Below are 17,494 nucleotides of genomic sequence, written 5' to 3' on the forward strand. Positions count from 1 at the left end.
GCATTGTACAAATTGACCGTCTATTGAAATAAAAAAATTGCGCCGTCTATTTATAGTTTTGAATAACAGGTCAATTGTTATAATAATGCCTAGGTAACAATGGGCTGAAACAGGTCAAAATTTGCAAAAATTGTTTGTTTACAAAAAGCTATAAGTAGTCATTGCTGATATATTTTTGATATAACGTAATCAAAATGACTTGTAACGACATAATATCTACACAAAATTTTGACCAGGTAAGGTAATCTAACAAACTAACAGATAAATTAGCAGCTTGGGGTAGCTTTACTTTAAGTATATATAAAACAAGAATGACAACATACAATAAAGAGATCTCCAAAAAAGGACGGAAGAAAAAAGGGACATTAACACTTGTAGAGTGTCAGAACTTGAAAGCAAAATATAAATGTATTTTTTTTGTAAAATTGTGTACTTGCAGGTTACTGTTTAATGACATACTCTTATTTTTAGGACTTTTAATAGAGATTCATCTCGTATAATTTGGACTTTGTTGTCCTAGGAGTCATTGTTACAGAAAATCAGATTAATAGGATTGTATCATAAAATATTAGCATTTTTTCAATGGACGCACGGACTTTCTCTAAGAGATTATAGAGTTGTTACGATTTCTAAGTTTTACCTAACTGTGACAGGAATCAGTAGGCCTAAATCAAGAGCTATGCGTTACGTACGAACGTGCAGGCTCTAATTATAGAAAAGCTTTGCCTGTAAAAAATAATATACAGCCCTGTCAAATTATATTTATCAAAAATATAATTTTTGACCAATATTTTTCACTGTGATCTTTTTATTCATTTATTTTTAGCTGTAAATTGGTAAATAACTGATCATTGACCGCATCATGAAAGATGTCAGTTAGAATATAACAAGGATGATAACTAGGTGTATGTTTGTGATCTGCTGCGCCATAGCGGTTCAGGCATTTTTTACTGGAGCTGACCGCCAACAATCTTGGTTCTTAACAAGGCAGGGACAATTTTCAAGTAGCGCAGCTACTCTATAAATATAATTTTTCGTTTGCGCGTTTGTCTTTCCGACTGTCAAAGAAGTTTGTTGAAAATATGATTTTATTTATGATAATTTTTAATGAAACTTAAGATTAACTCTATAAAAAGTGACCTTAACTTGAAGCAGCCTATATAGTCTCAAAAAAGTGGGCAAAATTTCCAACGCTCTTCCAAACTATGCCGAGTGACGTCATTGGGTTAATTCGGCGAAGCGTTGTAACGTTGTTTCACTTTTATTGCCGTAACTTATTTAGCTCCTACAATAGTCGCGAACATAATGATTCACCCGCGGGGTTGTGAAACCCATAGTGGGTGTAAAAAGGTGAAGGCAGGCTGCAGGCAATCCCAAATTTAAATTTAATGTTAGTTTGTTATTCCTGGACTATTTATGGACATAATCATCTTTGTTTGTCTTAAAAGATTGTACATATATATCATCTATTTAAAGATCACTTCCAGCTGATGGTAAATCAGAAAATTTGAGATCACTGAAAGAAGAAATTGATAGAGCTGATACCAGTGAAGATAAATCTGCCACTTTTATAGGTAAAGACTTCTTTAAAAATTAATTTTTATATTAGGGTGTGTTCGTCTGTCGTAACGGATAGCCTATATCGCAAATAATATCAAATTCAAAGAATGAATGTATAAGTATAGATGCATATTCATAACCCAAACAGTTCCAGTAGTGGGGACCTTTTCGTCTGCTAGCAAAACTCTTTCTGCTCTTTAGCGACTTTAAAGTGTTAATATTTCCGACGCTATGAAAGGAGAGACCCAATTGAAAGTCGGCAAAGGATCCTCACACCACCATCACACAAAAATTTAACCCCTACCTATTGTTTTACTTTAATATTCAAATTTCAAACTATTTTAGAAAACTTCTTTGACAATTGTTTCCATTACTTTAAGAAAGCATCGGAACACTGTTATAAGCGTAGCATCTATGTAAAAGCGCAATATATCCATATTAAGTATTGTGTATTTTATGCTATCATTATGCATGGATTTTTTTGTTTATAGTTTAAGAAAAATTAATCGACTATAAACACCTAAAACAAGGATGACAACACTCATAAGTAGTTAAGTACAAAAATTGTTGATTGACCAAGGGATAAAGTAAATTAGTGAGCAGATATTATGTGTTTAAAAAACTTAACACATAACCATAGACGTCCAAGAGGGGGGTAAAGGGGTGATTAACCTCCCCCCCAAAATTTTGGATTTTCAATTTTTACCCCCCCCCCTCCCCAATAAAAAAATGCCTCTATAAAATAAAGATTACCCCCTTCCCCCAAAAAATTTTAATTTCAAAATTTTACCCCCCCCCCCCCCCCCAAATAAAAAAGCTTGGACGCCCCTGCACATAACTACACATATAGTAAAAAATGACAAAACTTTTTTCTATGAAATAAATTGTATTTGTCATTTGTAGTATGACCAACAGAACAAGTAAATTGTATACTGGAAGCTTTATAATAATTCCAGCCGTATATCTTGAAAAGCAGTCTAGAATTTTACTTTTCCCCCTAACGGTCTCTTACAGACAGACAGACGAACGGACAATATAGAGTATCTTCGCTACACAAAAAAGTTATTAGAAGTTAAAAGATGTTTAAACCAATATTTTGGAAGCTTACTATAGTGCCTATAAAAACTGCGTCAGACTGGCCTGCAGTTAAAATATATACTGGCCTGCCATTGGTAATTTAGTCTGTGTATTGGTAATTTGTATTGTATGACGTCATAAAGAGCTTCAATATTTTTAGATAGATCTTTGGGAGGTATCCAGGACCTTTGGAAGAATTGGTGTACGAAATATAGATTACCATTCTGTCTATATCATCAGCTTGAAACAGGGTATCGTTCAGTAAACATTGTTTAAAAACCTAAAATAAAATAATCCTTATACTAAAGTAACAGGATGTCTGTTTGTTTGTTTGTGTTTTTGTGTGTTTGTACCGAAGGATCTTGCTAACCGCTGAACCGATCGAGGCCTCTAGGGGCGTAGCCGCTAGTTGTTAATAAAGTGAAACTCTTAAACACTTGAAGAAAATGTGGTACTAGAATTACCAAGTAACTGAAAAGCCATACCGTGATAGTTATAATATATATTTAAAACAAGCCTTCTGAAAGAAAGGTTTTTCTTAAAAGTGGGATAAAAATACTGTGTGTTTGGCAGCTCTGTGTCAGCTGCGACTAAGCCTCAAATTTCAACCCGTTAGGATGCTTTTATTGAAAAAAGGTAATGCTGCATTTGGGACAGGTTTAGACTTCCAGCTGATTTTTAAAATTGTAAGGGGTTCATATCCATTCTGACGCTCGGCTGCCTTTCACTGCACATACTTTGTAATTATAGTGGCACTATAACTACATAAACAAAATTTTTTGTTGTTGCAAATTAACAATTTTTTTATTTAACCCCTTAATTACTGCATGATGATGTATTTAGAAGTTCTAAAAAATTTAAAGTGACAAGAAAAAGAAATGATCTAGCTGAAGGTCTACTCTCTGTACAGGTACGTCAACACAATAAATTTATAGTATAGATGTATAATCAGATTACTTACTGGATCCCTAAGTTAGAAACCTTTTTCGTCTGCTAGCAAATCGTTTTCTTCTTTTTTGTAGCCTCTTGGCTGTGAAAATTTTGCCGACGCTGTTCATTGCAGTTTGAAGCGTCCATTCGCCTATCACACAACCAACCTTTTGATTGCACGACCTTTGTCTGAGAAGTCCTAACTGTGCATGGTAATGAGTTGCGCCTGTTATGGGCAAAGGCATTCCCTCTACTCTAACTATTCATGTCGCGCACCTGACTTAATAGCCGTAGGAACCATTTTTAACATCTTTAGTAATGACGCAGTGTTTAAGCCGAGATTCTAACCTATCACCTACCGACAACGAGCGGATGCGCTATGAGTTGAGCCACGGTCGCGGGTTTTAAACTTGTTCTATAATAAACCAAGTCATAACCTATCTTCTATTTTATTTGAAATCAAAGTTGATCCATATTATAGATATCCAAGGAAGCAGAAAGCATCAAGGAGGACTTACTAAAAAATCTTCCAAACTCAGCCAAAGCTTCCCTAGAAACAGGACAAGGAAGATCTATTCCTCAGGAGATACTTGTTGAGGATGCTAACACTAGAGGCCGTATTGTTGGTGGCAATGTTGTTGAGAAAGCTGAGTACAGCTTTATTACTTCACTCAGGGAAAAAGACAAATTAAAGAATATTTGTTAATTTTTTTTATAGTATTATGATACAATTAGATTTATTTTTGGACGTAATCATACTTGTTGGATTTTATTTGATATATTTAGTAGCGAAGCTACTCTATAATTCGAAATGTCCGTCCGTCCATCTGTCTGAGACAAAGTGGGGGAAACGTGATTTTCTCGGCTCCTATTAAAGATAGACAGCTGAAATTTTTAGTGAAGATTCCCATGACATATGCGCATCTAATCTATACATTGTTTTGTCCATCTGTTTGTTAATTGGGGTGCTAGATCGATTCCTAGATTTTTTTGTTTTTATAATTTTCTCGACTCCTTTTCAAGACAACTGAAATTTTCAGAGATTAAGTAAATTTGCATCCTACATATTTTTACTAAGTTTCATTAAGATTTGTATTTTGATTGGGGTGCTAGATCGATTCCTAGTTTTTCAAGTTTTCATGATTATCTCAACTCCTGTTCAAGATAAACGGCTGGAATTTTTAGGGATTGGTTGGGTCAACATTCTACACATTTTTTATACAGCTTTTTTAAGTTATGATAATTGGTTGGGGTGCTAGATCGATTCCTAGTTTTTCAAGTTTTCATGATTTTTTCGACTCCTGTTCAAGATAAGCACCTGGAATTTTTAGGGATTAATAAGGTCAACATTATACATATTGTTACCAAGTTTATTAAAGACTTGCTATTTGTTGGGGTGCTAGATCGATTCCTATATTTTACGTTTTTCTTCTTAGCTTAATGCTTCAAAAGATATTATACATTTTTAAAAGGTTTCGTGATTTATTTCACTTAGGTCTTTTTAACATACTCAAAAAATTATTTTTCCTGATGTCTATCAATAAAATTTGAGCTTCGCTACTTATGGATGTTGTCATCCTTGTTTAAATGTCTTTTGGTTCTAGATTCAAAGAAAGAGGAAAACAGTAAGTATATTTGTCAAAAATATGATTTCATAATATTTTGCGCATTTTTATCAGTACAGTTTGCACCTTATTAAAAAATATGAAATACAACTTTAATTAAAGTGGGGACAAAACACCTAATTTAAAAATTCCTATTTTAAAAATGACTAATTTTATAAAGTTTTAATGTTACAAAATACCTTATTTAATGATTTAATGGGGATTTATTTGCTTGATTTAATTCACGAGTTGTTAAAATTATAGGCCTGAACATTACTGTGGGGGAGCTGCTATTTCTGCCAGAACTGTTATAACTGCTGCACATTGTGTTCTAGTAAGTATTACAATTATAACCCCTCCCCCCCCCCCCATCCTCGCCCCAGAAAAAAAAACATACATTGTAAGTTCTCACAACTAATAATCTCCAACAAGCCTTACAAATCTTAATAGTCATACATACTACCTACAAATATACTACTTACTACATTGTAAACAAGCTGCTACGCCCTTAAGCCTCTAGGGGTAATTGAATTGGGGGGTGGGGGAGGGGTGTACAATTTTAGCTTAAAAAACAACTTTTTAAAAATTTAGCTGGGAAGTCATTTTTTCTATGGATGATTTCTCATGTAAGGATGTTAATACCCTTCCCCAAAATATTTAGAAACCTTTCCAGGACCTTTGAAAAGCTACACTGTAAAGGAGAAACATATAAGTTCAGTGGTTAGCCAGTTTCTTTGATGCATGCAGACAGACTCATAGATATCATTTTACTTTTATGAAAGGATTATTTATTTATTAGAGTAAAACACTAGAGGGAGAAAGGGTTAAATAACAGTATCTCCTGCATCAACCTTGTGTAACCTTTCTATTGGGTCATTGAAAATCAACCAATGGTGTCGCTTATATTATCACAGCCAAGTAGCAGAAAATAATTTAGCAGCAGACAAAAAGGATCATTGAAATAGGAAGGGAGGTAGTTGTCTGTATATACATCTATATATAGATATCTTGTTTATTTCAGTATGATAAAGCAAAGGATCTACAGGTGCAAGTAGGAGAACATGACACTAGAAAGAAAGAAGATGGGGAGATATCTATTGATGTAAGTATAACTTGAACAGAAGTAGCACAGCAATGAAATCAGGGATAGATGGATGGAAAGATTAGTAATTAATCCATTACTACAGCTTTGACTTAATTGTCTTAAAAAACGAATTATCTAACAATTCAATAGGTGTAATATTTGTTAAATTTCAGGCAAGAAAAATAAGATTGAGCTTAAAGAAGGAAAATGTTTGTTTGATAAGTTTAATTTATTCACTTAAATTTACCAAACTAAACATTTTTCTTATAGAAATTGTTAATTTAATATCGAAGAATAACCAGATGTAAGTAAAAAGAAACAAATAACGGCCAAATGTCTTAAAAGTTAGCCAAAATAAGAAAAGTTTCGTTAGTTTTAGTGCCTTAAGTTCAAGACAACCAAAATAATTGTACCACACCCAAAATCCATTAGCAATATGCTTTTAACCTGTGAAATGAAATAAAAGTACAGCAAAGCAAGATTTTGGTGGAATTTTTCTTTTGCAGATATATTTCATAATTTTTTGTGTATAAGTTATTCTTGTTTTCAACTGTATCATAAAAATATTTCTTCTTTGTAGATTGAACGAATTATAACTCATCCCAGCTACAGAGAATCAACATTTGAAAATGATATAGGTAAAATTTATTTTTACAGGGCTCTGATGCTTCAAATTATTGAAGTGTCTATTTTTAAAGCAGTACTGCGGTTGCCAAGCCATTAATTTATAGAAACGAAAATATTTTTTTGTTGGTCTATGAAAAAGGTTAAAATAATCAAAATAGAGTAAATGATTAAATGATTAAAGGAAACTATTTGAAGTTTGGGCATTATAGAGACTAAACCTAGAGAACAAACTTCTATATATTTTCAGATTATACCAACAAGGAAATCAATTCGGGGGAAAATCACGAAACCTATAACTGATTTTCAGCTATCGTTGGGGGGCAACACTGCGACTTTTATCTGCCCCCCAAATATTATTTTGGATTTATTTAGCTTGTTGGCTATACGTTATTCCTGACATATTTTGATTTGAAAATAACAAATTATCTGTTTTAGCATTGTTAATCCTCAAAGAACCAATTGCACCTCTAGCTCACCTTAAGAAAATCACACTTATGGAGGACATTTCTATTTTGGAGGTAATTATTTTCTAGTATCGATTTGAAACCGATTAGTATCCGGTGGATTAGAACCGGCTCTAATCCATACTGAAAAATTATATATATCATCGTACTACAGACAATTCCTTTAGTTTATATAAGTATTAATGTTCAAAATTGGTAAAAAAAAATATTTTTATTTTTAGAGAAATCCTTCCCTGAAACTGACTGTGATGGGGTGGGGTACTTTGGCTGAAGGGGGAGACCTGTCCCACCTTCTCTATGATGTTGACGTGCCTTATGTGCCATTTAAAAAATGCCAAAGAGCCATGTCTCCATATTTGTAAGTTTTTTGTTTTCATCATCATGTAAGAAAGTAGAAATTTAAAAGTTTTCACTGTATCATTTGATAGCAGTTATACGCTCATTGAGGCCTCTGGGGGAACTTGAAATAGGGGAGGAGGCGACTCTTCCCTAACTTTCAATTTAAATTTTAAAAAGATATGTGAAAAATTAGGGGAGTGACATTTTTTATAGAGACGTTTTCTCCTGTTTGAGTGGTGGATCCTTCTTAAAAATAGCTATAAACCTTCCCTGGAAAAAATAACTCCTTTTACCTTACCACCAAGAAGGGTTTACATTATGTTTTCATTTTAAAAGTGAGGGTCTACTTAATCTTCGACTTTTCTCTTAAGTGCCTCTAGAAGCATCTATGGGTGTAGCCTCTAATAAATTCAAAAAATGGTTATAATAAAATGTAAAACTTTTATTTTTAGGATATACAAAGGAATGTTATGTGCTGGAGATCTGGATGGAGGTATTGATTCTTGCCAGGTATACATTGTGCTGTTTACAAAAGCGAATCATGCCGACTAGTGGGATCTTTCGAACGTCCGTCCATCCGTAACTTATAGCTTTTATTATTAATTTAAACATTGTCCTATAGATTTCAAACTTTGCATAATAATTCCTGTAAAAGATATAGAATAAGCAACAACTTTATATCGTTACCAGAAATATTACTTGCTATACATATTTTAATTTATATCCATATGGTCTTCTTTACTTGATCATTACTATCTTTCCTAAAAATAGCCTCAAACTAGCCCACAATCATATGAAATTTTCCATACTTCTACAACACACTGAAATCCAATTCACAAATCTTCAGGGGTGGGTTAATGGTCAATGGGACTTTCCAATTATGGCAAACATAATTGTGTAGATTTTTATTTGAATTAAATAAATCATTTAGGGAGATAGCGGAGGACCATTGGTATATTCAAAAACACAGTTAGAAATGCTGCTAGCACAAAGGTAAATTTCATTTTATCCAAGGATAATTATCATAAAATCATAATACTATTTTTTATACTAGCGGCTCTAGTGGCACTTTAAATGTTTTTTTTTTTAATGCGTTCAAGTTTCTACGATATGTTGCGTAAGAGTCCTTTATACGATACCTCGCAATGTTACGTAGGAGTCTCTATACTTAAAATAAAAATTTCTATTTATTATTATTTCTCTTGGAAGGGTGGTGGTACCCTCCCCCAAAATAGTTATAAACCTTTCCGGGACCTATAAGAAGCTACTCTGTTAAGGAGAACCCGATTGGTTCAGCGGTTAGCGAGATCCTTCGGTACAAACAAACACACAGACACACAAACATCCTGTTACTTTAGTATAAGGATGATACCGCTTCATAACTAAAGACGTTGAAGGTTTTAGATAACTGCGGTGTTAACGAGAAATTCATTTGTCCAAAACAAGCGCAATTATTATAATCATGCACAGATTTAATTTCTAGGCCAAAGGCATGCAATCAAAGAGTTTGGTGCCTGCAATAGTTAGACTTTGATGTCAGTACCTTCTACAAAGGGTTAGTTTAAGTTCAACCATCCCCAGTGTAGATTATTAAGGGAAGGGGGAGGGGGGATTGCTTCCAGTCCCCAAGAAAATAACTAAAACATCCGTTGAACAATAGGTATTATCCCTGAAAAAAGGAGCCTATTGATTCCATTGGACAGCGATAATATCTGGACAGGCATATGAACGGACAGACATAGTTCTACTTTGTATCAAAGATTTATAATTTTTTCAGACAAAGGCTATTTCTTGACATGATATTTGGAAATAATTGGTGGAAGTCTCCGCCTCCAGTTTTCTGGGAACAATTTGGTCAAGTTGACCAAACTCAAAATGCAATTTCAACTGAGGAGGTAAAATTCATTCTCGTTCGTAGATACTTTAAAACTAGGTATATTTATTTATCGCATCGTATTATAAACAGCTTTCCGCAGATATAAAAATGTACAAAACTTGTTATGATATTATGATTGTACATTTTTATATTAGTAGAAAACTGCATATAATACGATACGATACATGATTTTTCAGTATAACTTAGAACCGATTCTAATCCAGTGGATATTAATCGGGTTCAAAGCCATGCTGAAATATCTATTTGTCCAACTAAAGATAACATTTACAGGAAATATGGCACAATTAATCTTCAAACGGTTCAAAAAGTTGATAAGAATAAAAGGTATTTTAAAGAATGACCGACAGCCAGACGGACAAAACAATGCATAGATTATATATGCATATGTCATGGTAACCTTCGCTAAATATTTTGGCTGTCTATCTTCAATAGCAGTCGAAAAAAAATACATTTCCCCAATGACGTTACGGGCTGACTGACTAACGGAAACACAAAGTTAACTATAGAGTAGCTTCTGTACTAAAACATGTATTATGATTATTTGTTGCAAATAACAATTTAGTAAGCCGTACTGGAAAAAGATTTTTCAGTTATTTTTCTTCTTCTGTGTAATTATTGTGACAATGGGCTGTTTATTACATGAGTCCCCAAAGTTTTATAATAACGTTTTCTCATTCATTGGCTTAACAACTTTGGGGACTTTAGTTAAGTTGAGTGTTCAAACGTTTCAACCACTACAATTATGCTACAGAGGGGGTAATTTTGTGTATCATCATTGGGGATGTGCATAAATTTATCGGCCATTGTCTTATCCCTTTAGATCTCTGGTAATTATTATATTTCAGGGCGAACTGGAAACTGAGGAAGAGTATGTATTGGCTGGACTAGTGAGCTGGGGTATTGGGTGTGCACAACCTGGATATGCTGGCATTTACACTGATGTTTCTAGATATACTGGCTGGGTACAACAAAATATGGTTTAAATTTTAATTAAATGATTATTTTACATGTTTATATACAGGGTGTTTCAAGAAAAATTATTTTTTTAAAAACTTAGATATGCATAGTAAAAAAACGATTATAAAGAATGCTTTACATATTTGGAAAACCTGTTATGGTACATTTATGTTATAAATATTTAAAATGATTATTTCAACAAACAACCGGTTTTTTCATAGGCCTTACTTTTAAAGATTTATGGACCATGAACAATTTGAAACACCCTGTATGTAAAAAAAATATTAAATGTACCTGAATGCATATGTATTAGGCTAATTCTGAAATAAATTTGTAATAAGTTTGTATTTTACTTTCCAGTATGGCATGGAAACTAGGGTTGGGCCGGATATCCGGTGTGGCCGGATATCCGGCCATTTTCAATATCCGGCCGGATACCGGATATTGAAACTATCCAGCCGGATATCCGGCTCTATAATTTTTTATACTTTACACCAAAAATCTCTGCTTTTTAAAATTTTAAATGGCTATAATTTTCTTATTATTGAAGCTAGAAGAACATTTTTCTGAATAAGTTTAACTTTATGTAAATTTATATAAGATTTCTGAAAAAAAAATTTTTTGCTACCTTAGTATCTGGTAATTTGGCCGGTTATCCGGCCGGATATCCGGTAATTTGGCCGGATAACCGGATATTTGCCGGATATCCGGCCGGTTACCGGATATCCGGCGTTTGAAATCAGCCGGATATCCGGTATCCGGCCAAAAAAGTATCCGGCCCAACCCTAATGGAAACCGATCAATATCCGCTGGATTAGAACTGGTTCTAAGCCATACTAAAAAATCATGTATAGCATCATATTACAGACAATGTTTTGTGATCTTAAAATTTGTCATTTTATTATCTACGGAAAGAGAATGAGATAAATAACTATTCAACATTTTTTAAGCTTCCCTCTTTTAAGCTTCTAGGGGGGGGGTAAAGAGGTCAAGTAAATAGCCTAAAACCACCCCCAAAAAAATGTTAAAGAACAACCAATTTTGACCAGTAATTTACGAGATCATTAGTAGTACCTTCAAACAAAAATTTTTTAACCATTGCAAGAAAAAAACATATCTTTCACGGTTTCTAAAAATTTACAAGTTTTTCTTTAAACTTAGCTTTCCATGGACATAAGCAAACTTGTTTGGATAAAAATTCACAAAATAGAATTTAATTTAGCTTATGAAAAAATCAAGAAATTAAAATATCTATATATAGTATTTGAATTCTATTCATATAAAATTTCCATTCTTTAAAATTTAATATCTAAAAAGCATAAAATCAATTTTTAATCTTTATTCAAAATATTTACAAAAATACATACATTATTTATATCACAAAAAGTTTATACACAAAAAAAAATATTTTTATAGCTTAAAAATCTATTGGAATAGAGAAGAAAAAAAGTCATTCTTACATATATGAATTACTTTAATCTTCAGAGTCAAAGATAATTTTACCGGTTTATAAGGAAGGGTGATTCAATAATAACAGATAATCCCTTTATATTTACAAGCTAACATTGGTAGATTAAGGTTTTGGGGTAGATTAATTTATCCTCAATTGTGCTATCCTTGTGTTTGAATGAAATTAATCTACAATACATTTTAGCCTGTGATCATATGTCTGATATGGGACGCTGATTTCAATATTTCCAAAACAAACTGGTTCCACCACCTCTACGCATTCTTCGAACTCGACATCTGTGCATTTCTGGACGTGAGTTGTGGAACAAACAGGATACGCGGCCGCTGCGCACTTTGTGTTGTGTGTCGTTACAGTGATCTCATTCAGCTTGGCAGTGTTGTACACAACAGCCTCGTCCTCAACACACGTCCAGGTGGGAACTGTGACAGGATTGACAACATCCTCCAGGTGGCACTCCTCCCAGGTATAATCCTTGCAGTTCTCATTCCCGTTCCACACCTTCTCCCCGGTATAAGGATCAATAACCCACTTGCTGTCACACTGTTGTTTAGTCACATTGGAGCACACTGGTACCTTGTGCTTCTCATTCAGAACCTGTTCGCCCGACTGAAAGCACCGCTGGGGAGTATATGTTGAGGGGACAAGTTTATCATCATGGTATACATGACTTGTTGGTTCATTGTCGCAGTTGGCATAGCCGACAATCTCGCATTCTGTAACAGGAACGCTGACACAGGCTGATTGTTTTCTGGGGGTACAAATCTTATTGCATCTATACGTACATACATCTACAAATGAAGTATTGTACAGTATCTCGCTGTACCGGGAAATGTCGACACAGTTCTCGTCATGCCCGTCACCGTGGTGATCGCCGCCGGGAAAGGCGGAAACCGCCACCACAGCAAATGCTAGAATATATAAAATGTTCTGCATTTTATAGTTGTTTTGTTATTGAAATATCAAAATAGAATGATGTAATGCTATGAGTTGGTCGGGTTTATATACTACAAAAATGAGGCCTTTTACGCGTGGGGTTATACGTGCTTCGCGCGTCTGCAGGTCAACTTACGCGCTCATAATTGGGTCAGTGGTATTAGACAATATTATGAAGGTTTGGGGGAGGGGGGGAATAAGGAAGGGGGTGGAGACGGTGTTATTCATACAGGTGGGTAAATTATTTTGAAAAAAAAGTCATGAATTATAGTTAACAGACTAGTAGCTTATCATTCAAGTAAAGTTTTTACTTAATACATATTATTTAGTCTTGGTTATTACTTAATTTTGTAGGCCTTAGTATGCCAATTGAAATGTTAATTTTTATAAGATTTGCTATCACTATTTTAATTTCTAATTCTTAAAGAAAATAGCCTAATACCATTCTAAGACTTATCTAAAACATCTTTAAACCTTCCAGTATTAATGTGAATCTTCCCTGAAATGGAAAACTCATTCAGTTCAGCGGTTAGCGAGATCCTTAGCTTCAAAGCATACTTCATTATATGATAGGACTAATGGTTACACCACTTGAGGCCTCTAGGGGCACTTGAAGGTCAACAACCCCCAGCCCCAATCATTTTAATTTTAGTTTTTAAAATGTTAAAATTGTATTTTTTGAGGGGGGGGGGGGGCGATTTCCCAAAAAATAGTTATAAAACTTCTAAGGATCTATGAGAAGCTACCCTGCAAAGGAGAATCATATAGGTTCGGCACAAACAAACAGATAAACTGTTACTTTATTATGTTACTTTATTATAAGGGTTATGATAGGAAGAACGATTTTGAAAAAGAAATTATCAAATAATATTATTCCACCCCATATATAAAACCTTGAAGAAAATGCAAAGATAAGAAAAACTAAAAGTCACAATTAATCATCTCTATTTATAGAAATTTCATGTAATTCCCAAGATACTTCACATTAACCCCGCCAATAAACCCATAAAAAAATCCACCCCTCCCCCCACATTATTGCCCATCTTTCAGCAAACCCTATTTTATGGTCGAATCAATCTTAATGATTGTCTAATTATTCTTGAATATAAAGCAAAGTTAAGAAATAATTTTAAGTGAAGGAGAGGAGATTGGGCTGTTTATACACTAGTCCCCAAAGTTTTATAGTAACGTTTTCTAATTCAAAGGCCTTATTTTGATTGGTTGGTTCATTAAGTTGTCTAAACGTTTTAGCCACTAATTGTAATCTACAAAAGAGGTAATTTAGTGTATCATCATTGGAGACCTACATCACTTTATGGGCCATTGTATTATCCCCTGTGATCCCTGAATATTATCCTCCTTCTGTAGCTAAGCTAATAAATGTTTCAATGTCTCCGCCTTGTTTTGAAAGAAGAAATTTTAAGAAAGTGATTTTATCAAGTTATTGAAAGAACTTAGAAAAAGCGAAACTTCAAAATCTGATTTTATTAACTTATGTGTACAAATTTTGTACAAAGGCACATTTTTATGACTTGATTCAATTTTAAGATATTTTACTTTGTAGTCTTAGGTTCAATTTTCAAAAAAAATATGATGAATAAGATACGCATATGATATACAAAAATTCTTGTCAGTATTTTTTAAATAGCCACAGGGACTTTCTATAAACTAATATAGTTTTGCTACGCTTTCTGAATCATATCTTACTGTTATAGGAATGATCATGCTTATTGTAAGACCCTGTAGGGCTATAACCCTGTGGGACAACCCAGTTCCCAAATAAAACCTCCATACCTAACCTACAGTAGTAAAAATACAAACAAAAACCTCTCCTTATTTTTAGTTCATTTGAGGGGGTGGTCGGTTTTGTGACATCTTCGCCTCTTAAGGGGCATTTCGTCGTATTTTCACAGTAGCTTTTCTCTAATTTCTAGTCCCTGCGGTGCAATCGTTAACATTTACCTAACCTAAAAAAAAAACTACTTTAAAAACACGATAAAACGCCCCTTAAGAGGTGATGTCACGGAACCGACAATACTCAACCCGCCTAATAATGCAACAGCCTAACGGACAGACAGGCAGATAGAGTATCTTCACTATGAAAAGATTAATCATATAATTTTTGGAAATACCAATAATAAAAATAATAAAATCTATTCTTAACTATTTTTCTATTATTAGCTAAGAAATAATAATAAGAGGCCATCTTAGGTTAAATTATGGATTTAGTGATAAGTAAATCACATTTTTGATTAGAATACATATTTAACTATTTTTAATATAACAGAGAAAATATATGTAACGGGATAATTTTTTTTTTCACTAGCGGAAAAGATGAAAGCCAAGTAGTAAGAAGTTTTCTTATTTGTCAATATCATCGATACAAAATTTAGGCTACTGCGAAAACAATTGTTGTAAAATTGTGAAATAATTGTTATTTATCGCATCGTTTTATATACAGCTTTCCGCGGATATTAAAATAAAAAATCATGAGATCTAAACCAGGCCTGGGATAATTTGTATTTATTTTATGATTTTTATTTTATTATTCGTGGAAAATTGTCTCTAATACTGCGCTATACATGACTGTTCAGTATGGATAAGAACCGGTTCAAATCCAATCGGTTGGGAAGCCATAATGGAAAATTACTTACTTTTGTATATTGCATTAATAAAAAAGACCAGAGTGTGTTAAAAAATCACTCATGTGACGTCATAAAAATGAGGGATTATCCATTTCTTTTTTAGGGGTTTTCTTTCCAACTTCTCCTCTCATCTCTCTCATTTTTATGACCTCACATGGGTGATTTTTAACACACTTTGGTCTTTGTCAAAAAATAAATTTTGCTATTAATTTTTAGTTTATTAACCCCCTGCTACATCTCTGTGTTAAAGAAGGTTTGAGTATAATTAATGATGATAAATAAAAATTCTTGGAAATAAAGTTCAAATCTTTACAGCCACAATTTATGACATAAGGAACAGAAATCATTAGAGAGAATTATGAATTTTCCATTTGGATATTTTTGATTTTTTGTTTTGAAGATTTTTCCAGGGGAAAAATTTATACAATAACTATTAATTATATCCACAATAAATCTATGGAATCTACTGTATATAACCAATTGAAAGCTCAACAGATCAAAAGGTTAGACATACGAACATTAACAAATTTATGGTGATTGTTTGTTTAATATTATGTATTATTTAGGAGCCTTTACAAAATACAGGGTAAATTTGTCACAAAATTACTGAATGCAGGATGATTAAAGTAAATATATTTACATTCAACACTGAATTATAGAGATGCTTCTTTTTTAACATTGTGCCTTATTGTGCTAGGAATCTATGGGCATGGGTTTTGCTATATTTTCTAAAATGTAAATCAATATTACAGGAATTTGCATGCTCAAGTTTTAAATTGATAGACATATCTTAAAAGTAGAAGTGCTTTTAAAAGAAAGATTAAGACAGAATGAATTGTAGAAAAGCCCTAATCCTTAAAGAAGATAGAAATATAAAGAAAAAAAGTTCAAAATAAAAATAGCGAAGCTTTTGAAGCATAAAGGTAAATGTATAGTAGTACATTGAGATAGAAAGGAGCAATAGATAGTGATATAGCAAGAAAAAGAACGATAAAATCTTGCTTAACAGATGGATAGGCCGACAAAATCATCTAAATAGTAGCTTCGCTACTAAAAAGAAAGTAGACAACAACTCTGCAAGTATTTCAAAAACTTTTTGACAAGTTTAAGTATATTGTCAAAATTGTATTGCTTCCATCAAATAATATTATAAAACAAGGATGACAACATCCATAAAAGCGAAGCTCTAAAATGGTAGGACAAACGAGCATTAACACTTGTAGAGTGTCAGAACTGAATAAACTGAATATTAATGCATATGTCTATACAAAATTGTAAGTTAATTTGTTGCAAAACTGATTTATTACATGTTACTATGCTACATGTTATGTTTAAGGACATACTAACGTTTTGAGGACTTGATTATAGAGATGCTTCGCTTATAACACTATAACTAGTTTTAATAGGAATTAGTATTCAGATTAATAGGATAATTTTAAAATACAAAAATGTGTTATCAAAAAAGTAAAAAAAATGGACGATTATAGAGAATATATGAAATATATAAAGAATATAAATACTTTGTTCAGTTTATATGCTGCACTGCACATAGATAGATAGATAGATAGATAAATAGATAGATAGATAGATAGATAGATAGATAGATAGATAGATAGATAGATAGATAGATAGAAAGATAGATAGATAGATAGATAGATAGATAGATAGATAGATAGATAGATAGATAGATAGATAGATAGATAGATAGATAGATAGATAGATAGATAGATAGATAGATAGATAGATAGATAGTTAGATAGATAGATAGATAGATAGATAGATAGATAGATAGATAGATAGATAGATAGATAGATAGATAGATAGATAGATAGATAGATAGATAGATAGATAGATAGATAGATAGATAGATAGATAGATAGATAGATAGATAGATAGATAGATAGAT

The 17,494-nt window shown here is 32.8% G+C and overlaps 1 protein-coding gene across 1 annotated transcript; it reads left to right on the top strand.

Moving 5' to 3' along the window:
* Nucleotides 1–864: 864 nt before the first annotated feature.
* LOC145330182 (trypsin eta-like) lies at nt 865–10,866 on the top strand. The gene is made up of 15 exons (XM_080174781.1): nt 865–987; nt 1,477–1,574; nt 2,798–2,888; nt 3,481–3,547; nt 4,049–4,240; nt 5,170–5,192; nt 5,436–5,505; nt 6,193–6,273; nt 6,836–6,893; nt 7,318–7,400; nt 7,568–7,704; nt 8,138–8,195; nt 8,617–8,678; nt 9,463–9,580; nt 10,428–10,866. The coding sequence occupies exons 1-15, from the start codon at nt 893–895 to the stop codon at nt 10,563–10,565; spliced, it is 1,371 nt and encodes a 456-aa protein (XP_080030907.1). The 5' UTR covers nt 865–892; the 3' UTR covers nt 10,566–10,866.
* The last annotated feature ends 6,628 nt before the right edge of the window (nt 10,867–17,494 follow it).

Source organism: Acartia tonsa, chromosome 10 (assembly GCF_053477335.1).
Source record: "Acartia tonsa isolate MP-2025a chromosome 10, ASM5347733v1, whole genome shotgun sequence".
NCBI classification, from domain to species: Eukaryota; Metazoa; Arthropoda; class Copepoda; order Calanoida; family Acartiidae; genus Acartia; species Acartia tonsa.